General features: G+C 41.2%; 1 protein-coding gene across 4 annotated transcripts in view; it reads left to right on the top strand.

The window, feature by feature from the left end:
- RHOH (ras homolog family member H) overlaps positions 1-18,996 on the top strand; it is a 47,387-nt gene extending 28,391 nt beyond the window's left edge. For all 4 annotated transcript variants that reach the window (XM_077758860.1, XM_077758857.1, XM_077758859.1 and 1 more), the window contains 2 exons: positions 16,431-16,548; positions 16,851-18,996. In XM_077758860.1, the coding sequence (XP_077614986.1) occupies positions 17,048-17,623 (576 nt within the window). In that variant the 5' untranslated portion in view covers positions 16,431-16,548; positions 16,851-17,047 and the 3' untranslated portion in view covers positions 17,624-18,996. The remainder of the gene's footprint in view (positions 1-16,430; positions 16,549-16,850) is intronic.
- The last annotated feature ends 7,085 nt before the right edge of the window (positions 18,997-26,081 follow it).

The following is a 26,081-nucleotide window of genomic DNA, read 5'->3' as shown; positions in this document are numbered from 1 at the left end:
ATGGTCTGTGCTTCAGCCACAAAAGCCAACTCTCTATGCTCCAAATGCAAAGACCTTTCCCACATGCATTTCCTGGCAGGGGCTACTTCCTCTTGTATTTCCCTCCTCCAAGACCATCTCAAATGTCACTCCTCTCCACTCCCTCCATCCCCACCACCCTCCAGGATGTAAGTGCTCTCTGTCTTCAGTGCTCTCTTGGCATTTTGAATTTACCTTTTGCCGGAGGCCGCGCCGGCTCTGACAGGTCCAGGGGTCCCTGAAGGATGGACGGTGTCGGCGAAAGAGAGTGAGAGAGCCCCGAGATCCTTTCTGATCACCAGGCAGGCATCTCTGTCCTGTCGGTTTTGGTGTCTTTATTTATAGGTTAAATGATAACATGACATCAGAAAAAGGAATTTTTACAATGGATAGCTCTTTGTGATAAGATGCTTTGGAAAGTGTACAGAAGCAGGTTTTACAGAAATATTCTTGCAGAACCATTGCAATTATAGTGAGGTTAAGTAAATCTTATAACTAGAGAATTAGGGTATTCTTAGTAAAAGACAGGATACATATTTGTTCTAAGTTAATAACGCTAAGGTTAGGTCATAGGTTAAGTGTATAGATGGGCTAAGAGGCATTCTGTCTGGCTCTCAAATGAATGTTTTTGAGTTGGTTAATAAGTTGTTTGTGGAAACCTATTTGATGCTGAATGTGTGAACACCATGGAGGCCCTAAATGTGTCAGCCTTTTGTTTGTGGGTAATGCTTTAGCTACTCTTATCTATCCTCATCCTAGCCACCTGTAAGGGAGGGTGTTTGCAGAAAGTAGGCCTTGGGGAAGGGACTGCCATACATCACCAATTAGGAGAAGGTGTAAGTATTAACTTAAGTTCTGCCCTTATCTGTACCTTAACTCTAAATTAGGCTCTTTGTCTCGGGGCCAGGCTCAGTTGTAATTCTTGTGTTCTTAACCCCCTAAGTCTTGGATCTGCAAGGCCCTCAGGAAGAGCCTTTTGACAATCATCCGTAGAGCTTTCATCTAAAATCTCTCTTGTAAAGCCAGGAATATGCTTTTCCTTATGAGGTATCTGTGTTCAGAATATGGGTCTGATATGGAATATTGTGAGGCCTGGTCCATACCAGCACAACATGAGCCAGTAGTAGCAGGAGATACCAGTTTTCATTTCTCATGGCAGGAGCTGTGCAAACACTGCCATTTCCTTGCTGTGACTGCCATCCATAGAGGCCGGTGTGACTCCCGGCAACCTTTATTATAGCACTTGTCCATTTAAGTTTTAATTTTTCTGTGGGACAAAGCTGAGCATGAGGTCGTTTGTATGCAGGATGTTGCTTCTTTTCTCTCTAACGTAAGATTGTGTTCTCTAAGGTCTCAGCTTTATGGGAACTTATTATGATGAAGCACAGCCCGAGCATTCTGCCTTTGCATGGCGATCACAGTCCCTTTTCCCATGAAGTCGTTTCTTCTATAGAAAAAAAAGTGAGGGTCAGAGACATTATTAACTAAGTAAGACATTTTTTTAAAAAACAGACCTCTAGGCTTAGTCTAAACTATATTAACATTTTCTTTATTATCTTTGTCCCCAGTAGGTTCTTTAAAAGTAGCCTAGTTTAAAGGCAATTAAAGGCAGATATCATGTCATTTTTTTTCAGACTTCTGTGAATTTGGAACTTAATGTTAGTAGAACATTATATATGCATAAGAGATGAATTAAACAGATGAAAAAGAATTTTGCTCTGGAGGATCCTGACAGTTTCAGGGTCATTATAAGCTTGTTTCTCCCAGTGTCTGTAAGTCCTTGATCAGAACTTGAGCATCTAAGGAGATATTTCATCCTACTATTATATATTATGTCTGAAATATAATTCATCTAAAATTACATACATCTGTATTACAAAAGGGGATTTAAACAACTTAAGAAAAGCTGTACAAACTTGTGTTCTTAGATCATTTCATCATTTCTCTTTATTCTTTTTCCTCCCTTCGACAGTTAAGGAATAACTGCTCTTTCTTCGCTACAGCTTTATCTATAGAGGGTCATGTGTAAAAGGAGCAGAGAATTCATGGCAAGCTGGGGTTGGCTCACTGTTGCACAGATACCTTGTCTCTGCCTGGACCAATGCCCTTCTGAGCATTCTGGGCATTTAGGGGCACCAGAACTAGCTTGTACATTTACTTTTCTTCATAAATGGGACCCTTTACCAAATTATTCAATTGCATGCTTTTTTCAGTTACTAATGTATCATAGGCCTCCTTCTCAGTACATGCAGGATGATCTAATTATTTTTAACGCTGTATTGGATTGCACTGCCTGGATATGGAAGAATTAATTTAACTGGTGTCTTTTGATGGACTGTTCAGTTATTCCCAGTTCTTTTCTTGCTGTTATGAATAATGCATCAGTGCAAGCTCTTGCACATATGTCTTGACTACTTGTATAGGTACAACAGGATAATGTATTTAAAAAATTGGAATTGCCGGGTTAAAAGGTATATGTATTTAAAATCTTGGCAGCTAGTGGCAACGCATACCAAAGGTAGGGTGGTGGAAGGGGTCTACCCCAGGGACAGGTAATAAGGGAGCTCATCATCTGTAGAGAATTTAGAAGCAAAAATAAAACCAACGTAGGTCTGAAATTAATTATCGTGATGTGATGGCAGTGATAAAATCAGAGTAAGTTCTTAGTGGTGTGCATGGGGTTCATTAGAGCCGACTTTACAGGCAGATTGCGATTCTCACCCTTCTGGCACTACGTAATCCTGAGCTTAAATAGTAGATGAGAAATAAAGAATGATTGCACAATGATTACAGAGACTATGAAATAGCACTTGATTTACTTCAATTGTGTCATCCTATGTGACCTCTTGGAGTTTTGCGTTTAATTTAAAACAGTGAGGCAGAGCACAAACTGCAAAGTATAATATTTTTGATCAGTAAGGGCAGGTTTTAGGGGCACCTGGCTGGCTTCGTAGGTTAAACGTCCAACTCTTGATTTTGGCTCAGGTCCTGATCTCATGGTTCAATGGACCGAGCCCCGTTGCAGGCTCTGTGCTGACAGCACTGAGTCTGCTTGGATATTCTCTCTCTCCCTCTCTCTGCCCCTCCCCTGCTCACTCTGTCTCTTCCAAAAATAAATAAACATTAAAAAAATAAATGCAAGTTTTAGTTCATACATGAAACACTTTACTACATTTGAATAATTTAAAAATTGAAATTAGTTTTTCTTTGAATTGTTACTTGTGTTAAAGCTAAAGAATCGATCAAGAAAATAATGATTGTTCCTAAGTCTTACACATTATTACTGACACTAAATTTCGTCATATAGGCTAGAGAGGTTAAAAAGTGATTGGCCTCACGTGAAGAATACCTTGAGCAGGTACTGGCTTCTGTCAAGCTGCCTTTCACAGAGATTTTACTCTGGCACATCTCCCGATGGTGAGAATATATGCTTAAGGGAGATATCTTTCAAATGTTGTTAGAAATCAGGAAGGACTGTGGTAAGAAAGAAGTCATTTACCAGCTGAAAAGTGTTCTTCCAGCTATTTCTCCCCCTCTTCTACCTTTATTTTAGGATTCTGTCTTAGTCTGTTTAGGCTGCTGTGACGAAATACCACAGTATTTTATTTCTCACAGTTTTGGAGGCTGGGAAGTCCAAGATCTTGGTGATAGCAGGCTCGGTGTCTGGTGAGGTCCTGCTTGCTGGTTCATAGATATACCATCTCACTGTGTCCTCACATGGTAGAAGGGGCGAGGGAGCTCTCTGGGGTCTCTTTTATAGGGGCACTAATCCATTCATAAGGGCCTCACCCTCATAACCTATTACCTCAAAAACCTCTACTTCCTGATACCGTCACCTTGGGGTTTAGGTTTCAATATATGAATTTTAGGGGGGAGCAAACATTCAGACCACAGGAGATTGCTTTGTTTCAACATACCAATCAACTGGCCATTGCAGTGGTAGGTAGGTTTCCCCCAAATTAGAGGCAGTGGGAGGGGAGGTACACAGCACTATGAGTGGGCTCAGAGGCTAGACTGCCCGGTTCAAGCCACTGCAGCCCTCCTTACTAGCTTGTTATCGTGGGCAAATTACTTTATTGCTTTGTGCCTTGGTTTCCCCAGCTGTAAAATGTGACAACAATGGTATTAACCATATAGTGTTGCTTCATGATTGATAGGCTAATTTTCATAAAGCATGTCAGATAGTGTCTGGCTGTTGGTAAGTATTTATGGGTATCCTTTTCTACAAAGGGTCAGATACCCCACTAAGCACGGGAGATAGGTTCTTTTTAATCACTTTAAAAATCCTATGAACTATGCACCATTATCCATATTTTGTTGTTCTGGTTATGTGATTTGTCCAAGGTTATACAGCTAGTCAGCAATGCGGATGAGAATCTGAGGCCCTGACTCTGCAATCTCACTTCTTTGCAAACAATTGAAAATCAGCAGTTTCTTCTGTTGAATCTGAAACTAAATTGTCTTCACTTCATTCCATGCTCTTGGCTAAACACCCAGAACAAAATACCTTGAGTTCTTTCACAGTTTGAGCAATTTGTAAGTTAAGGATTTATCCTAATTCTAGAGAATGTCCAAAAGCTTTGTGGCTGCCCCTGAAAAGAGATGATCTATCTCAAAGGAAGTTAATGAGAAAGGGAACATCTGTTTGAAAAGTATGTTTATATTAAAACTGGGAGCTACCTTTTGAATATCTATCTATAAGTTGTCTATATGCACTTGGCATTTAAAATACTGAGGTGCCTGGGTGGCTCAGTCCATTAAGCATCCAACTTCCACTCAGGTCATGATCTCATAGTTCTGTGGGTTCAAGCCCCTCATCAGGCTCTGTGCTGACAGTCCAGAGCCTGGAACCTGTTTCAGATTCTGTGTGTGTGTGTGTGTGTGTGTGTGTGTGTGTGTGCGCGCGCGCGTGTGCCCCTCCCCTGCTCATTCTCTTTCTCTCTCAAAAATAAAATAAACATTAAAAAAAATTTAATATTAAGGAAAGTAAGTATGGGCTATAAAATGCAGACATCATATATATGTGTGAACCGAAAGAGTGCTGAGTCAGCTGATCCAAGTTTCTGGGCCTTGAGTCAGCCCTTAGGGGCTAAACCACTGTTCTCAGCCTTGGCTTCCTCATGGGGGAAATGAGTGGGTTGAACTAGATGACCTTTCAAGCATCTAATCATACTAAGTTTCTTTACCCTTCAGGGGATATGTTATTTTACATTTCTTTTTTTAGTGGTTGCCCAATGATGGGGGAGTGCCAGGAATTCAGGGGAATTCCCAGAATATATGGGCACAAAATATATTTTTAAAAGTTTGCAACATATTTACTTAAATAAAAAGGATTAATATCATCAATCTCTAAAGAGATTTTAAGAAATCATTAAGAAATAATGGCCACCTTGCTAGAGAAGTTGGTAAAACAGATAACTTCTAGAACAAAAAAAATAAAAGTGGTCAAAAACAAATGAGAGAATTTTAATTTTCGCTAGTCATGTATGAAATGCAAATGAGAACAAATCAAATCGGTAAATACTATGCCCGGTGGTAGTTGGTAGTGTGAACTCCATACACTGGTTATTGAGTTTCATTGGTTGATTTTTTCTCTCTTTTGTTCCGGTAGTTGCACTCATATCTATTTATACTAAAGAAATAATTGTGTGTTTATATACATTTATTTTTAGAATGTTCACCCAGAGATATTACATTAAAAATCAGAAACAGCTTAAATGTTTCAGACAATTGATTAGATAAATAATGCTACATTCATATAATGAAACATTATGTAGACATTAAAATTATGTTTGGAGAATCTTAATGATACAGGAAATATTTATGATGTAGATATTAAATTTAAAAAACAAGATACTAAACTCAATTGAAGTACGGCATTAGTTTCAGAAGAAAAAAAGGTGCACTGAAAAAAAGACACAGGAAAAGGCACACTAATATCTCATGGCTTTTGGTTCTAGTTGGTAGTTGGTTTTCTCCTTTTCTCCTTTCGGTCTTTTAGATTGTTCAGTATTTAAGATGTTCTAGAATGTGTATGTACTACTCAGAAAAAAAACGATCTATAGAAACGATCCAGAGAAAATGAGGAGAGAAGTTAGAGTGAAGCCATCTCCAGTCTGATTGGATCAGCAAAGAAAGAACTACGTTTACCACCCATGGCTTGGCTACGTGTGTTCACTTATGGTGGTGCTGGCACCCGGGGGGCTGGGGAAACCCTGGAGGGGGGGATGGTTTTCTTCATCGTAGATGGTGCTTTAGAGATGGGAGGTCTTGGGCTTGGTGGAGTTCTATCCAGACGTCATGCAGATTTTATATTTTCACAGTAAGTAAACGTCAGATAGAGAGCTACTTTAGGTCCGAGGGGAGAACATAATATCCTAAACTGTAAACTTCCCATTGCCCCCTCACCTTTGCAGACAAAAAAAGACTCCCAGGGCAGACAGTCTCCCTGGCTCTCAGAGTCACTTTGATTTGGGATCTGGTTTTGTGTGGGCAATACATTTTCACTCTTGAGTTTCTTTCAAATTTTCATTATGACTTTTTTGCTCTTTTGCAAAGAGCTAGTGCTGCAGAATTGGGGCCAGGAAGACCAAAGGAAGTCAGTGACTGTAATTATGCTGGTTAGAAAGTTAAGACTTTAGGTAATCTCAAAGTAACTTCAAGAGTATCCTTTGAGTAGAGTATTTTCCAGAAGTTGCCCTTACTTCTCAGAGACGGATGTTGATACCTTATTGAGATGCAGGTAGAGCTTGTACCTGAAGCTAACATTTTTCTTTTTATGACTTGCTAGGAATCCTAACCCAGGCCCATTGCTTTTCTTCCTCCAGATCCATTCAAAGGGAGGCAGCCTCCAAGACTTTGCTCTCTCTACCTTTAGGTCACTTGTTATTTGATGCACCAACATTCTTTCAAATACTTGAAAAAGCCATTGTAGCATAAACTGTACTTTTTAATTTTGGGTGATAACTTTTTTTTTTTTTTTGCATTTTTCTCTATAACTAAAGACTAGAATAAAACTACAGCTTGGACAACATGCTATAGAAAATAAAAGATCCCACCTTTTAAAGCTTTTATCATAACAATTTTGAACATATGTTAAAGTAGAGACGATAGGCTAACATACTTGCCATGTAACCATCATTCAACAGCTCTCAACATTTTCCCACTCTTATTTCATCCATCATCCTTACTCTTGTTGTTGTTTTTACTGGAATACTCTAAAATCTCAGACAATATATTCAATTCACCTGTCAGATAAGGACTTTAAAAATATGTATGGCCACAATATGATTTTCGCCTAACAAAATTAGCAGTAGTTCCTTAATGTCCTCTACTACCCAGACCATATTTAAACTTCTTTGAATACCTAACAAACAGAAAAAGGACTTAAAATTTCTCATGAGCAAGAAGAGAGATAGGCTTAAGACATAAGTTAGAGAAGGTTGAATTACTCAGTTTTGCTTGTCTTCTCTCCAAGACAGACCTTTAAAAAGGAACCAGAAGCCATTCTTAGAAGTAATGTTAAACAATTTCAGCTATCTAGATATAGAAAAGTTTTGTCTTTGGATGGTGGTGGGGACTCAGAGAAATTCTCTATAGCTTCAAGGGACCTCAGATCAGCCTTCTCTTTCCCTTCCAAGCCATATTTAAAAAAAAAAACAAAACCAAACAGGGGCACTTAAGTGACTCAGTTGGTTAAGCATATGACTCTTGATTTAGGTTTAGGTCATGATCTCACAGCCCTGCATCAGGTTCTGTGCTGACAGTGTGGAGCCTGTTTGGGATTTACTCTCTCCCTCTCTCTTCTCTGCTTCTATCTCAGAATAAATAAATAAAAAACAAACACCAAAACCATACATACAAAACACTTCAAAACTGTTCAAGTAACACAAACGTATAGTGGAAATATTTTACAGTGCACATAAGCAAGGACCAGAAAATAAAAATCACTTAGAATCCTAGGACTGTAGACAATTCACCTTACCATGTTGGTATATGGTGCTCTGGAATTTTCACACCTGTGGAATCATGCTATACATACTACTTTGAAATCTTCTTTTTCTTCTATTCAACTTAGGGAGACGTCCTTGGTCAGTCAACATACTTGTGCACTGCTATTTTAAAGGATATTGATGAATTAGCTTATTCATCCAAGAATCACCTGTTCCTACATAATCTTCCTCCGTTATAAACTATATGGACAAAAACATATGTGTAACTGAATATTTCACCCCAAAGTTCATGGATGTATAAGAACTATTCTGCCATCACTTATTCCCTTCCCACTCATTCTTATCCTTTGTGATGTGGTCACAGCCCCCTGGGCTCTCTGGAAATCTCTCTGGCTCATCAGCAGGCATCCCCTGCTGATCTGAAAGATCAAACTCTTCCTGGTCTCAGAGACCTGTTTGCCAATGGCTTCCTCCCAGGTCCCCGGGCCTAGAGCCTCTGAATCTTCTCACTGCTGGCCTAGGGGTCAGTTCTGCCTCAGGGCTGTGTTGGAGTCTCTCTCCTCCTTTCTGGCCTCCTAGCTCTATATGCCCCAAGTTTCTTTCTTTCACTGGTCATGTTTGTCTTTCTCTTTCATCTCTGTGCAACTCAACTCAATTGTTTTAAGGGACATGTTCTAATATCCTGGCCTCTACAAAGCCTTTCTGGATTCCTGCCCATTGTAAGCATCACTTTTTTCCTTTGTTGGCACCTGGTCCTTCTTTAGACACTGTTGAGGTTTATGGCTATTATTGCCTTTAGATTCTAAGTTTCGTGAGGGCAAGGAGTGTGTGTTATTCAGTTTGGAATCTGCCCCATTGTATAGCACAATGCCAGACACATACTCTAATGGGTACTCTAAAAAGTCTAGTGAATAGGTACTATTTAAGTTAAAAGAGAATGGACCATAGTTGGCTATGGAGCTCATAGTATATGTTGTTGGTGCTGACAGGCCTGGAACAATTTTGGATTAAATGAAAACAAATACAGGCGCATTTCCCATAATTCCGTCTGCTGTCCCTCTCCTGTCTCCCCACCTAGCAACCCAGAGGGCAGCCTCCTGGAACTACTTTCCACTTCCCCAAACCAGACATGTACTTTCATGTTGCTGGGCCTTTGTACACGCTTCCCTCCCTCCTTCCCATGCCCTTTCTTCTTCTTTGTCAAAATCTTATTCATCCTACACATCAGATGTCACCTTTTGAACATAAGGTTTTCTTATCACCACTCCTTTGTCTCACCTCCAGAGAATCAATTGCTCCTTCTTCTGGGTTTTATAGAACTGATTCATATCGACATCATTACAGCAGTTACTATTTGTGAGTGCTTATTTTGTTCCAGGCACTGTTTTAGGCTCATGATATTACTAGTTTATAATAATCTTACAACAACCCTCCTATGTACATAATTATAACAGTAGATACTTCTATAATACTCACTCTTTGCCAGGTACCATTTTATGTGCTTTGCCTTCACTAACCCATTAAGCCCATTCAACAACCTTCATTAGGTAGATACTCCCATTGTTGCCTATTTACAGTTGAAGAAACTAAGGCTTAGAGGGATTAAGTAACTTTCATGAGATCACACAGCTCGTAGTTTGTGGAACCGGGAAGCAATATGATTCCTGAATCCATACTCTTAATCATTATGCTATACCACCTCTATTGAGAAAGGAACTGAAGCTCAGAGAGTTTAAATAATTTCCCCAAGACCACACAGTAAGTGTCAGATGTTGGAGCCAAACCCAAGCTTGCCTGACTCCAGAGTCTGTGCTCTCTGTTTCTTAATCTGAACTGCCTCTCAAACTTTTTCTGTAAAGGACCAAATAGTAAATATTTTAGGCCTTGTGAGTCATAAGGTCTCTGTTGCAACTTTACATTGGAGCAAGAGAGTGGCCATAGACAATACATAAATGAAAGAGCATGACTTTGTTCCAATAAAATGTTTTTTTCATGGACACTGAGGTTTGATTTTCATATAATTTTCACATGTCATGAAATAATCTTTTGATTTTTTTTCAATCATTAAAAAATGTAAAAACCATTCTTAATTCATGGGTCCTACAAAAACAAATGGTAGATTTGGCCTGCGGGGGATCCATAGTTTGAAAATCTTGTTTGAAGGCAACATTACATCACAGAGTGGCCAGATATGCATGCATCTGACTCTTTGCTCACTCCTTCATCAAACAATTCCGATTGGGTCTCAAACATGCATGCCCAATTGAGAAAATATGAGTCCTTTGGTAAATGAAATTCTCGTTCCTTAGAAAAACCTTCAGAGAGTATGTGACCTTCTTTGAGCATGCCCTTTGTGGACCACATACCCAGCTCCAAGCAGTTTTCCAGAATATGCCTTCTATTACTTTGAGAAAAGCCATGTAACTACATTTTCCCACCATTTTAACTCACTTATGGTGAGATAGAATAGGGTTTAGGCTTAGAAACGCAAATACTGCTCAGAAACTTGACTTTGGAGAACATGTATTAAAAGTTGCAAACCAGGTGTCTGGGTGGCTCGGTCAGGTAAGCATCTGACTCTTGATTTTGGCTCAGGTTATGATTTCATGGTTCATGGGATGGACTCCCATGTTGGGCTCCATGCTGACAGTGCAGAGTCTGCTTGGGATTCTCTCTCTCCTTCTCTCTGCCACCCCCCCTGCTCTCTCTTTCTCTCAAAATAAATAAATAAACCAAAAAAAAGAAAAAAAGAAAAAAAAAGAACCCAGCATTTTGCAAGCAAAGTTTCAGAACAAAACCCATTTGAAACAGAGATCACCTTTGTATCAAAGTAAACTGAGGGGTGCCTGCCTGGCTTAGTCGGTAGAGTATGCAATTCTTAATCTCGGGGTTGTAAGTTTGAGCTTATGCTGTGTGTAGAGATTACTTAAAAGTAAAATCTTAAAAATAAAATAAACTGACTTTCTTCTGTGATTTTGAAGGGGAATTTAATATTATTTGTAGCAATTAGAAACATGCCAAGGGGAATTACTAAAGCAGGGTTGAGAATAAGTGAAAGGAACTCTTGCAAGAAAAGACTTAAGATAAAATACTACTTGAAAGGATGTTCATTGAAAAGGCAGTAATCTTATTTTAAAAATACTTTTTCTTGAAGTTTAATCTACACACAGAGAAATGAACACATTGTAGGTCTACAGCTTGATGAATTTTCACAAAATGAGCACACTTGGGCAACTGACTTCCAAATCAAAACACAGCACACTCCTTGTAAAATACCAAACTGGTTTATTTGTAGTAGGAGAATAGGAATTGGAAGAGGTGGCTAAAAGGTCTTGGGTTTCTGTAGGAAGCATAGTTTTACTTGAGATGCTCTGGCTCGGGCTGGTAGGAATTACGGGTAAAGGGTGACACGTGGAGCCACGGTGGCTTGGAGTCACACTCTAGTTAGGGCACACTTTGCCTCCGCCGTGTGCTTGCTGTGTGACTGTGGGCAAGTCTCTACAGTTGTGAAACAGGAATCTCCATACAGACAGCACTAATCTTGTCTACCAGGATGCTCTCAGGACCTGCTATGGTGCCTGCCACACAGGAAACCCTAAACAATTTTTTTAAATGAAGAAAACAACTAATCAATAATACAAATTACTTGGTACAGTCCCTGAAAGATGCTCAATAATGTAAATAAAAGTCACAAAATAACCCAATGACCCGGTAACACCATATTTGTGAATATAGCCCCCAAGAAGTCACACCACATAGAAGTAACATATATATGTATATATGCATACATATTTTTTAAATGTAAAAGGGCACAGATGTAAGTTGTGGTGAAATACTGGAGAACAAACTCAAAGGCTCTGCTAACAATGGTGAAAGGCAGTGCAATCATGAATTATTGAAACAATGGGAAGCAATTTAGCTAAAACCTGGCAAGTATATAGACTATATTGAAAGTCAACATTTAAAAAAATCTGAGAACATGTTTAGAAGACATATATACGAATGCACATTTATTAGACAATGAGTAAGAATTTGGAGTGATAACATTTAGAGATAATTACACTTTTTTTTCTATTAAGTTGCTTAAGATTTTTGAATTGAACTCCCCACCCCCCACCCCTGCCAAGGAAAAGAACAGAAATGAAGCACTCAGCCCCGTTGTGAGACGAGTTGCTCTCCGTGGGTTCACCCATGCAGAGCAAGACCCGTTCTTGCTGTGGTGTCCCTGCTAGGCAGTGGAGGGGTCGCTGGTGGAAGGCCCTGGCAGCGGATGCGTTGCTGAAGAACATGATGCTTTCTTAATCACCTAAGTGTGTTAGATTCATGGTAGAATCAATTTCCTTAATGAATAAATTGGCTGCCTCTAGTGCAGGTTCTGTGCCCAAAGCTCTTCTGAGGAGGATGATATTTAGATGTATTCTCTGTAATCGACAGGCTATTCTTGGCTGATGGCAGCCATGGTTTGTATTTTTCAAAAAAGATAACGGGTGATTCCATCAGCATTTTGAAGTAAGCCACCTCAATCCAAGCCCAGGTAACCTAGAACTTGGACTTAGTCAATAATGGTCCTAATTTCACCTTACTATATTGTTATTCTAAGGGGATGTCACGCAGAATAAAGGAGAGAGTATTTCTAAATGCACAGTTGTTAGGAAGCACACACACAAATGTTGTTATAATTTCCACCTCATCCATGTCAACTTCCTGCAGGGAAGGTAAGGCAGATCTTATTCTGGTTTTATAGAGGAGGGATAAGCACAAAAGGACCACCTACTTTATCAGGATGTGATGAAGGTTACATGAGACGTTCGTGGGGACAGATTATGACAAGACAGAGGGGAACACCTGATCCAGCAGTGGGTCAGATCATCAGAGAACATTTTCAAGAAGAGGTGGGAGTTAGGGGGTGAGTGAAGGGCAGGCCTTGCAGGCAAACAGAGACACACAGAGTGTGTCTGAAGAAAGATTAGTAGGGAAAAGCAGGTACCTGTTAGTTGGGAAGGGAATTGAGGCCCAACTGAAACCAGAATTTCCTACTGGATGGCCCTCAGCTTTCCAGAAGATGAAGCAGATTCGGACACCTCATCCCTTTGCTCTCCTCATCTGCCTTTGTCCTTTTGTGGCAGTAGACAGAAGATCCTTCCACCGTTGCCTTTGCGAGGTGCAGCCTCCTCGCTCCCCTCTTTCTCTTTGTGTGTGAACCATCTGCGCCCGTGGAAGGTTTTCTTTCATGAAAATGGTGAAAAAAAGGGAAAGGGGGCAGAAATCAAGTTACTGAGAACTGAGAGGTTCTGATAGTAAAGATCCATGGATTCCAGTGTGACTTAAGTCCTCGAAGGGTCACTTGATGGCATCACTCAGGATGCCATCTGCATTCAGTCTCGGTAACTCTTCTGTGTGGAGAGATACACAAGTAGGGCACCCCATGGTTGCCCACTTGTGCAGTACCACTGAAGAACCACATCTATTTTTCACCTACAGGCCCATTAGTTTCTCCTAAAGGGACAGATTCTGCTGAAATCAAGTCCATCAGCCTTCCACACTGACTATGGGACCTATAACGGCTCTTTTGTGGGCACATATCACACGCCGACTGGAGATGATCTCTCATGCCTATATAGGGTATTGCTCTAACCTGGACTGGAGCCCCTCCCCTCCCCTCTCCCAGCTCCATATTTAGCCTTCTGCTGAAGGCTACGTGTGTCATCAAAGTTTATCATCTGCCTTTACTGCTACAGAGGCATAATACATAATATTATGTATCTACATAATACAGAGGTTTATGTTCTTTGTTTCACTGAGGCAGGTAATAACGTTTTCCCTGTTGGCCTCAGTTTTAATAGAACCACAGAGAAAGCTAATCTTGTCAAATTGCTTTACAATTTGGGAAACTGAGGCCCTGAGAACTGATTTGATGTGCCTCGTAGTGTTAGAACTGGCTTAGAATGAAGGTCACTGACTCTTGGACACTTGCTAGGTGTCACAGTCCAGATAGGAATTTCTTTGTTCACATGATATTTTTGTTTTCATGCTCCAAGAAGAAACATCCGTCTTTTTGGTCATGATGGCTTGGTATAACACACGCAGGGCACTCTTTGGCAGAGAAACCTCTATAGTGCCACTTCAAATTCCTCACTTATAATTAATAATTGTTTAGCATTATATTTAGTAATTATTATTTAACAATGCTATTAGTGATAAGGACTACTTACTGTGTGTTTGCTATGTGTTGACTATACATGTAATATATTTACATTATGCTAAGTGTTCTTTTAAATGTTTATTTATTTTGAGAGAGAGAGAGAGAGAAAGCACTGATTGGGGAGAAGCAGAGAGAGAGGGAAAGAGAGAAGCCCAAGCAGATTCCTTGCAATTAGCACAAAGCCCAAGGTGGGGCTCAATCTCATAAACTATGAGATCGTGACCGGAGCCAAAATCCAGAGTCAGACGCTCGGCCTCCACCCAGAAGTCCTGCACTGTGCTATGGATTGTATACATCTAAACACACTTAATTCTCTCAGCAGCCCCATGATGCAGATATTATTACAACAATTTTCAGAGGAGGAAATGGAGGCTTTAGGACATTAAGAAACTCTGCTAAGGCTGTTGCCCAGGTGGTCGGTTGTGAGTTGGATTCAATTCCAGATCCACCCAACTATAAAGTAGTGTTCTTAACAAGTTGGCCTCATTGACTTCTTTTTGCAGATATTTACTTAGGAAATTTGGCTTTTACTCAATCAATCTATTAGAAAGATTTTACTTAATAACTAAAAGCCTGACACATGCACATTTTCCCTAGTTCCAGTTCTGCTTCACTGGCATCAAAATGAAACTCAAAAATGTCTTAAAAGTTCTTGGCTCTGGACCAAGTAATGAGAAGGTCATAAATGTGTATATTTAGGTCATCTGTAGTTCTACAGAGCTAAGGTCTGAGACCTAACAGAGCCTTGCATGGGAGACCATGCCCAAAGTTCTGGTGACAACGACGTCCGGGACCATAGTGCATAAGTGACCCAGTGTGAGTCTTCAGACAGAGTCTAGCTGAACATTTGACATCCTAGCCCCACTGCCACGGACACTCAATATTTGGCATTTTAAATTAATTGTAGTGGAAATACGTAACATGATGGTTCCCTGTGGGTCCCATGTGCCACGTTCTGTGCTAAGACAGCCTCTCCATGTGCTGCATACTCACAATAATTGCATGAAGAGGTACTTTTCTTATCTTCATTTTTATGAAGAAACCAGGGCTCTGAGAGGTTAAGTAATTTGGCCAAGGTCACCCAGCTCACATGTCGTTAAAAAAATGAATACGTGAAAATCATGTGAGTTATGTATTTGANGGGTGGCTTAGTCGGTTGGGCGTCCGACTTTCGCTTAGGTCATGATCTCGCGGTTCGTGGGTTCGGGCCCCGCGTCGGGCTCTGTGCTGACTGCCAGCTCAGAGCCTGGAGCTTGTTTTGGTCTGTGACTCCCTCTCTCTCTGACCCTCCCCTGCTCATGCTGTCTCTCTCTCTCTCTCCTAAAAATAAATAAAACATAAAAAAAAAAATGAATACGTGAAAATCATGTGTAACTCATTTGCAAATGCTGTTATGTCTAATTAAACAAACAGAAACTATGGGTTGATAAGAACAAAAATTTCTTGGAAAGGAATGTCAGAATTTAGAGGAGTGATTTTTTTTTTTTAATTACATTTTGAAGCAGACCGATAGCCCTGTTTGACATTGCTTTACATGTGACAAGTCAGAAAGATAGCCAGTGGGGGACCTTAAAAGCCCAGATTGTATTAATAATCTTTACTCTGAATTTTGTTATGGAAAGACCTTTCCTTTATCTGAAGCTGGACTGTCCTGTGATAATGTCCCTGGGCAGACAACACCATCTCCAAAGCTGATCTCATCGTCTGGAGCTCTTACACCTGCAGTGAATGAGAATTCATTTGACCCTTTCACGAAATTCGGATGCTGTCATATTTGTACAGTCCTGTTTAAAAGACAGGCACTAAATAGGTTTGCTTTCAAGAAAGTTATTTTGTATGATCAGGGCCCAACAGTGTTCCTGGCACGTACATAGCTGTTTTGAAACATTGGAAAGAAAAAAACTAATTTAATCCTCACAACATCTCTGAGAAGTGGTTCCTCAGTTTATCGCATGCATGCAGATGTGTACACCGAGGCTTGGAGATGAAGTCACTTGCTCAAAGCTATGTTGTCGTATTGGTTATGGAGCTTGATTTCAGATGCATAAAACGCCAAGGACAGTGCCCTCTCTATTACATCTGTAGCCAGTTTTTGGCAAAACCTGAAAAGAAAAACCACAGCAAATTTTTAGAGCTCTGGTGGATTTCTTTTCTTTGATCTCAGCATGAATTCCCATGTAAACCAAGGGCTGGCTGGTTAATCAATAAATGAAGGGAAGCTCTTATATTGTCACTCATTACATTTCTCTTTCTTGCAGTTCCTGAAGTGGCTGGGGTCCATTAGAAACTGAAGCTGCTGTCCGCTGCCTTCCTCACTTCTGGGAGCAGAAGCCAAGAGAAAGCTGTTTGAAGGCACCCTCCGCATTCACATATCAGGTTGCTACTGAGGTCTTTTCCGTGTTGATATCAGAGCAGTTGCTGGTGTTTTTATCATTAGCCTGATTTAGAGATAAAATCAGCTTCTGCTTCTTACTGGGTGGGGTTGTGAGTGTCTGCTGGGATATGTGCCCAGCTTTCCTTTTCAAAGGGAAGAGCGAGTGGACAGTGGGTTGGACGGCCACACAGAGGTGGGCGTGTTTAATCAGTTTGCCAATGAGGAGGCTCCCCGTCATTTAAAAAGGAAAAAGAAAGACTCAATATCCCTCACGCCCGCCTTCTTTTTTTTTTTTCTGTTGCAGTTGAAGACTAGCAGTTGGAGGTTTTCAATGTCGATTGTGAGTCTCCCTCCGATGGACGGGGAGAATTGCTGTCTGGGGTCTTGAGAAACCCTATCCGGTTTTCATTCCCTGCGTTGAATGGCATTTACTGCAGCAGCCCACTGAGGGCCCTTTTACTTGGGATTCTGAACTTGTAACCCGGAATTCAGGCTGGGAAGATGCTGAGTTCCATCAAGTGTGTGTTGGTGGGAGATTCTGCTGTGGGGAAAACCTCTCTGCTGGTGCGCTTCACTTCAGAGACCTTCCCGGAGGCCTACAAACCCACGGTGTATGAGAACACAGGTGTGGACGTCTTCATGGATGGCGTCCAGATCAGCCTGGGCCTCTGGGACACAGCGGGCAACGACGCCTTCAGAAGCATCCGCCCCCTGTCCTACCAGCAGGCAGATGTGGTGCTGATGTGCTATTCTGTAGCCAACCATAACTCATTCCTCAACCTGAAGAACAAATGGATTGGTGAAATCAGGAGCAACCTGCCCTGCACACCTGTGCTGGTGGTGGCTACTCAGACTGACCAACGAGAGATGGGCCCCCACAGGGCTTCCTGCGTCAATGCCATAGAAGGAAAGAAACTGGCCCAGGAAGTGAGAGCAAAGGGCTATCTGGAGTGTTCAGCCCTTAGCAACCGAGGGGTTCAGCAGGTATTTGAGTGTGCCGTCCGAACTGCCGTCAACCAAGCCCGGAGACGCAACAGAAGGAGGTTCTTCTCCATTAACGAGTGCAAGATTTTCTAGCTTCCCGGAGACCTGGCCCACACTCACTTACTCACTCCCAAAGACTAAAGGGACAGGGAGAGCAGACAGGCCGGCAAGGACTGATGCTCTTTCTAGATATATCCTGTGCAGCACTTCCTTTCGGATACAGTTGTTGATGAGACTTGGCCGCTGGCTGTTTTTATGAAATACACTCTAGAAATGAACCCCTTGCCTAGTCCAAATAGAAGGTCCTATAATGAAGACTCCATCTTCGATTAAAAAACCAAAATGGTCTCCATACTTTTGGACAATGAAGTGAGTTTTTCAAAGAATTCCATATTTAAAGACACATTTTATTTAAATAATAGTCAAATGTATAGCTCTTGTATATAATTAGTTTTTGCATTTGGAAAGTCTTTCCCTACGTGCTCCCATACACACAGTGTAACCCTACTGGGGCTCTCCAAAGGTCTGTAGTGTTTTCCTCTGAAGTAGTAATTTTCTTGACACCACTTGCCTGCTGGATATTACCAGGTAATCAAATTTTAAAATGACCACAACCTGATCCTTGTAATTAATTTCTCACCCACCTGTTATTCAGCGTTGTACATAAAATACAGTTCAATAACATAATATTCCTCAAGGCTGCTTAATTAAAAATTAACATTTTAAATAGCTGTCACTCAATTTCTCTGTGATTATATAAAAAAGCATTTATTTATGATACTACCTTTTGCCCAAAGAACTCCAGTTATAGCTCAAGCATTCCTCCCTCATTTGCCAAAATAGATGGAAGGAAAAGCTTCCAGGTAGGAAACCAGACTGCTCATGTGGAGCAGAAGTGAGGAAATCTCACTTTCATTTCAGAAACTGGTGTCTGCTTCTTCTCACACCATGGTTCCTATTTGGGTGTAGGTCTTGAGAAGAGTGAGCCCAAATTTCTGTGTGAAGGTAACTTAGCAAATTTGCTATTTGAGTGCTCACCTGAGCTGGTGTGGCAACATCATGTGTTAATTTTAGTATCCAATCCAAGTAATTGGGAAGGTGTTGACCTATATGTGTATGTGTGTAAGGGGGGAAATGGTGGAACTTATAATTTTTACTATTTCATGAATGTGAAGCCCTCGTGTGAAAAAAAAATGCAGAATCCAAACATAGAGAACAAGCAAACTGCACCGCAATGGCTAGGATAATAAAAAGTTATTGGGGGAAATACTGAATATAGGAGGATACATCCCCACCCCACCCCCATTCCCTGTTCTATCTAACAGTCATAAAGCAATGATCTCGTTCAGCTGTTAAAGTTGGGAATAGAGGACGATGTAACTTGAGAGAGAACTTGTGACTGCAGGCACCCAGGTGTATCATTTGCTGATCTAATCTAATAAAACTTAGAACTGCTCTGAACCACATTTGCTGAAGTACATTATTGCATTAGTACAACATGGCCACTGCACGCAAATGGTAAGAGAGTTGGCATAAATGATTGTGATTAACTTATATTGGCATCACCAGCCTGACTTTTTAGTTTCCTTATGTGCTCAGTCCTCTGCAGCTGTGCTTGGTACACAATCAGGTTTGTGCTCATCCCCAGATTCCTTCCTCCTTCTCTCATTCACATCCAGGAAAGGCCCAAGACCTGGAACTTAGTCTCTGGGGGTCCGGGGTTCTCTTAGTTCCCTGGGACTGATGTATCTGCCTTCACCCAGACATCCCCAGCCCTCTAGTCCTGTGGCTTGTCCTCACCTCTGTGTCTCCCATGTGCCTGGCTTGAGAGCACCTAGGTGCAGCTCTCTGCACTGCATGTCCAGAGGGCTGGAGCCCTTGAAAGCTGACCAGGCAGGGAAGGCGGGCACAGCTCATCTCTGATTTCCCTGTTGATTCTGATCCTCTCCTCCAACATACAAACAGTATATTTTATTTATTTTTTGAGAGAGAGAAGGAGAGAGAGAGAGGGAGAGAGAGAGAGAGAGAGAGAGAGAGAGAGAGGGAGAATCCCAAGCAGGCTGCATGCTCAGTGCAGAGCCTGAGGCTGGCTGGGTCTCACAACCTGATCCTGACCTGAGCTGAGCATGACCTGAGCTAAAATCAAGAGTCAGATGGAGATGCTTTACCAACTGAACCACCCAGGCACCCCCAACATACAAACAATTTTAAATCACTTATGCAGGTTTTCTTTCAAAGCCAGTCTTTAGGGTGGAGGGATATTTAACATGTTAGCAGGAATGAATTTCTACCCCCTAAGACTGGCTGTCCCCAGGCTTTTCATTTTTTTCTTGTTGAAGGGAGGTGGGAAGGAGGGTTGTCTGAAAATGGGAGGGTCCAGGTACCTGATGCTAAGTGAGGGAAAAGGAGATGCTTCCATGGTGGAAGGGGAAGAAGAAGGAAAAACCAGAGAGGGCAGAATCAAATGGCTTTGCCTTCACCTGGGCATATGCACAGATAAGCCCTCTGCCTGTTGGCAGGAACCAAGCTCAAAGTCTCGCTCTGGGTATGCTCACACCTGGGAACAGGAATCCGTGTCTAGGCCCTCCCCAGGGACCTGGCACAACTTGAGGCCAATTAGTGTCTGTCTCCCCTGTCAGACTGTGAGTTCTCGAAGGCAGAGGGAACTCCTCTCCATCTTAGTGTCCCCAGGGCCCAGCAGAGGGAAGGAACCATCGCTAAACAAAGTTGTGTTGAGCTGACTTGGAAAGAGAAACAGGAATTGGGTTTCTATGGTGCAAGGTGGTTGTGAGAAGGAAGCAGACCCTTGCTAGCCCGGGGGTAAGAAGTGAAAATAGGTCATTTTGTTGGAGTCCATGCAGTGTACGTCCTATGTGTGTATGTATTTGTTTTGCCTGCCTAGATTCAGGCATATGTTTCTTGCACTTCAAAATTCATTGTACCATTTTATAGACTGTTGTATGTTGATCCATAGCTATTCTAAGTTAGCAATGTTAAGTCTGCTCTTATTTATGTTAAAGAATTGGTTTGAGTGCTTGACTAATTCATCCCATTCGGTTTTACTTAATACTGACTATCTGAATGGGGCAGCAGAATCTAGTATGAACTTAGGCTGAGCAATGAGAAAGTCCAAAGCCTCCTCATGGTTAAAGTTCACCGAGTGCCCAGCTGTCCAGGCACTGTGCTGAGTATTCGAGTGTGCATTATCTTACCACACGGTGCATGTAGGTGTCGACACTAGTAAGTACTATCTTGCACGAGGAAACAGGCTCAGCAGGCTGATGTGACACATCTAAGGCCAGACAGCAGGTGAGTGCCAGCACCAGGAGTCTTGAGCAGGTCTGTATGACTCCAAAGCTCTGCTCAAAACCACTGTGCCCCACTTCCTCTCAGAGCAGCCCAATTGTATGTATGGTTTTGCCACATCCGATCTCATGCAGCCTTGTAGACCCCACCCCCACCAGTCAAGTGGCTTATATTTTCAAAGTTCTTTTTCATAAAATATTCCAATATGATCTTAGCCCTCCCTTTTAATTTTTCTTTCTGGTAATGAGAACAAGATTATTGTTCTCATAACAAGAGATCTGTGGGGTTATAAAAAGACAGAGGGGACAGGGCGCCTGAGAGCATTCATCCCCACTGCCAAGAAGACAACCCTATTGGCTGAGTCACATCAGACAACTTGAGGGTAGGCCCTTATTGTTGCTCAGGCTGTATCTCTCCTGCTGCTACAGTAAAACGTAATCAAGATCTCGAGTAGCTTTTCACTACAAAAGATCAAATGAACCCTAGAATTTACTTGTGATATAAGTTCCTTAAAAGTACTTGATTCAGCCTAAAGTCCACATTAACTTTTTTGGTTGATTCTAAAATATATCCTAACATGGAACTTAATACTTAATGGTAGATAAAGAGCCATTAGGAGGGAGTAAGAAGCCAGACTTATTTTGGAGTCAGAAAGTCTGCATCATGTGTCTTTCAGTCTTGGTTTCCCTGTCTTAAAAAAGATAGTTATTCCTGGGTTACTTTAAGAATTAGCACAATAATGATGCTGGAAGTGCTTTATGTTGTAAACTCTTACTCACATGGTGGTGTCATTAAGTTTTTGGTGGATTCCTACACAGATACATAGGCTGAATATTCTAGATCAGATTAGAACATTCTAGAACTTGTCAATAGTGGGTCACGTAATGGGAAAGCTATGCAGAATTAGGAGCCATTTGTAGCAATGTTAACCAGAGCAAGATGAGTAAATGACACATGATAGTAATAGCAACTACATTTGAATGCTTACTGGTTCCAGGCCCAGAGCCAGGCACTTTACATGCTTCATCTCATTTAATCCTCATACAACGTTCATAAGGTAGGTATTATTATTCTATTTCTGTTGACAAGTACCTGAGGCTCAGACAGATATATGGAGACATTTCCCTTGTACAGTTACTTTTTAAAATGTCTCAGTTTTACCATGTAATTTTGGTGTGTTAAACTCAAGCAGCTAAAAATTTTATGATGAACTGTACTGAAGGGTATGGGTTTGGTGGCTAGCTAATTGCCCTGTCATAAGCCTCAAAGACCAGGAAATATCACTCTCAACTTCTATTTGCTTGAAAGAGAAACAAAGAGTATGTTGATTAATCTGAATAAGCAAAAGAATAGTTTTGGGATAGCAATGTTCAAGGATTGTGTGTCTTCTAATGACGTATTTATATTTAAGAAACTCTGCTTTTATCCACATATATAAAAAACTACTACAAACCAATAAGAAAAACAGCCTAAATTAAAAATGGACATTTCTCAGAAGAGGAAACATGCATGATATGACCAACAAACAATAGAAAAGGTGTTACGTTTCATGAGTAGTCAGGGAAATGAAAACAAAACCCACATTGAGATATCATTTTCATACCAGTACATTGGCAAATAATTAAAAAGTACCACCCTCAATCCTGGCGATTGGAAATCTTATATGATGTTCTCAGGGGTGTCAATTGGTATAACATTTGGCAACACTTAGCAGTGATGCATAGCCTGTATCCTTGACCTAGAAATTCCACACCCTAGAAACATGCTTGCACAGATTTCCTGGGAAGCATGTATGAGAATATCCTTAACATCACTATAGATAATAACAAAAACTAGAAACAACCTAATATCACCAAAAAAAAAAATGGCTAAATAAATTCTGGTATATCACACACAGAATACTATGCAACAATAAAAATGAATGAACTCTAAGTACATATATCAAGATGGATGAATGTAGAAAATTCATCAATATTGATGAACGTTGAAAAAAAGCAAGTAGCAAAATAATATATACAATATGATTCCACTTAGTGGAATTCAAATGCAAGCAAAACTTAACAATATGATCTTTAAAGTAAAAAAAATTTTTAAAGCATGGGAATGATTAACGCAGCACTTAAATAAGTGGTTACGTCTTCTGGGCAGTGTAGGAAATATAATTAAGCAAGGTCATCCTGGGGTGTCACAGGCGTTAGTAATGTCCATTTCTTAAGTTTGAGAAGTGGGTACATGAATGATCATTAAATTTTTTCTGTCATTTAATCTTCAAAAATATTCTTATGTGTATTACACACTGTTTTGTGTCCCTGATATCATTCATAATTTAAAGTTTTTTAGGGGCGCCTGGGTGACTCAGTTGGTTGAAAATCCAACTTTTGGTTTTAGCTCAGGTCATGATCTCAAGGTTCATGGGTTTGAGCCCCGTGCAGTCTCTGTGCTGACAGTGCAGAACCTGCTTGCGATCTTCTCTCCCCCTTCTTTTTCTGCCCCTCCCCTGCTTGTGATCTCTGTCTCTCAAAGTAAATATATAAACTTCAAAAATATTTTTTAAAAAGCTTTTTAAAAGTTCTGATTCTACAGTCAAATTGCTTGGACTTGAATTCTAGTCCTGCCACTCACCACCTTCACAGCCATGTGCAAGTTAACTAACCTGTCTGGACATCAGTTTCCTCATCTGTAAAATGGAGACACTTAGTATCACAGGGTAGAGAGGATTATAGGAATTAATATAGGTAAAGTCTGAGGGCACCTGCCTGGCTCACTCAGAAGAGCATCTGACTCTTGATCTTGGGGTTGTGAGTATGAGCCTCACATGGGGCCTAGAGATTACTTATATAAATAAAACTTAAATAAAAAAATACAGGTAAAGACTGTACAATATCTGGCACATAGTAAATGCTCAGCAAAGGGCGGCTGTATCATTTAACTGTCACATTATATACTTCAGAGCCGGAACGACCCTGCTGTTTTGCAGATGAAGACACTAAGATCTTGGGACTATTAAGTGACCTGCCAAAGATCCATGACTTGGTGGCAAATCCAGACCACCAGACCACCTCCTTCTTCCTGCCACCCTTTTGGGAACTCTTTTTTCTAAGCTTCATGAGTAGAGGGTTTTGTTTACTTTTTTACTTGTTCACTTTTTGTAAGTTTACTTTTCAATCTGGGTTTCCAGTATAACAATTATAAATTGTTGGTATTATTTCTTAACACAAAGTGGCGCCTTTCATGTCTTACAGAAGGGATCAACAGAAGCTCAGTTCCCCAAGTGGAAACAGGTCTCTCTTCATTTATTTATTCACTCAGCATTTACTAAACTCCTTAGGTTCTCTATGGGGGTGAGTCACAGGAAGTGGAGGACTCAGTCACTAAAGGAGGTAACGACCAAGCACTCCTCCATCGCTGGATTTACCATGCTGTTTTGTAACTACATGTTTATTTTTTCATCCTCCAATTGGACCATGACCTTCTTAGCACCATGACTGCAAATAACCCAAGTTCCTGCTTCTGTGGAATTTAGAATGTAGTTGGGTAGGGATAGGTGCGTATGTGTAGATAAATATTATGTAAACAAATCAGATAAATGTGGATGGGTGATCAGTGCTATGAAGAAAACATGTAAGGAAAAGGGAGAGAGAATATTCAGTAGTTCGTGTTTTTAACTGAGAAGAAGCCTGAATGAGGTAGACGTACCACATCATTTAAAGATAAACCACTCCTCTGAAAAAGAAAGCAGACTTCACTTTTTCTCTGCTGTCCCCAAAAGAGGGACGTACATGCCTTTCACAATAATCAGTGTTCAGTATCCAGCTTTCTTCAGAAGTGACTGACTTCACTGGGGATTCCAGACCATCGCCTGTTGGGTTAGGGCTGTTCCAAGGGCTGGATTGGCAAACAGGCTGGAACGGAAAGCGACACGATTTACAGAAGCCGGGTAGTGTTGGGGCTTACACACGCAAGAAGTTTCCCACCAGTTCTGAAAACGAGGAAGGAAATGACTAGAACGCAGGGTGTAGATAGGACGAAAAGCAGAGCCCAGAGCTTTCCTGCTGGGTCCTATGGAGAGATTCCTAGAATCTGCATGTACATGCAACGTGGACCTGAGAAGCAGCAAGGTCGCAGCACACTGGAGCCCACCTGCCCATGCAGCTGCATGTGATTGCCCGTTTAGATAGAACAGAATCAGGTGCCCCAATCTGCCTGTGGAGGTTTTACACCGATGCAAACAGCAAGGGTACAATTTACAAGTGAGTCACTGGAGTTAACCCACGACAGTTGTTGGATGGCAGAGCGTGGTCTCAGGGACCTGCAGGTTCACTGAGGGTTTGGACTGAGCATATTGTTCAAAAAAGCTTTCACAAAGTCCCAATAATCACCCTTCAGACGTACTTCTCAAATATATCCCTTTTCTCTCCTCTTCCTCCTCCTCCTCTTCATCATTTTCTCTCTGCAGCTGGGTACCCGCCTCCCATCCCTGAGTGCTCCAGCGTCCAGAATGTGCCATGGCCGTAGCAGACTCTGAATTCCATTCCTTGAGTGGGTCAGTCCTCACTGTCGTTTTCTCACATATTCATTCATACAGGGCTCAAAAAATGTCCAGGGTGCTTTCCCATGTCTCACAGTAATAATCGCCAGTATTCACTTAGCACTTCATAGGTTATCAAGTACCCTGTGGACATCGTCTCGCATGACCTCACAATGCCGTGGGTTATTGTTGGGCTCATTTTATAGACAAGGAAGCTAAGGTTTGGGAAAGCTAATGCCTCATCTACACGCACTTGACGGATGCTTGGCAGAATCGGAATTGTATGTAGATCTTGGCACAAACTTCCCATTTTCCAGTCTAGCAGGCTTTCATCTGAGGCTCAAGGTGACTCTGTGAAGTAGAAGTGAGAGAGATGAGGCCCAGGAAGGTGAGTACGTGTCTGGGCCTTACACTCAGTTACTGACTGGAAGTGAGGTCTCTAGTTCCAAACTCTGGCTCTCATTATTATCAGAACACACTAAAACAAAAACCAGTGTGAGATTGTCTGCTAAACACTCATTATGTGAGAGAGACATAGATTATATCTCTGTCTGACAAATGGAAGAGGCTAAAAGAAGGAAATCATCTATTAATCCAGGCCCCAAACCATATTTGCATTAATTCTCTGGACACTGCATGAAAACACATTAATTTTTTTCTCCCCTTCTGTTAGTATATATTTCCATTGGGGTCTGATATCTAAATCAACATGGCTAG

The sequence above is a fragment of the Crocuta crocuta genome, unplaced genomic scaffold, assembly GCF_008692635.1.
Source record: "Crocuta crocuta isolate KB4526 unplaced genomic scaffold, BGI_CrCroc_1.0 scaffold223, whole genome shotgun sequence".
Taxonomy (NCBI): Eukaryota; Metazoa; Chordata; class Mammalia; order Carnivora; family Hyaenidae; genus Crocuta; species Crocuta crocuta.
The sequence above is the reverse complement of the archived record's forward strand: the minus strand, read 5'-3'. Positions and strand labels throughout refer to the sequence as shown.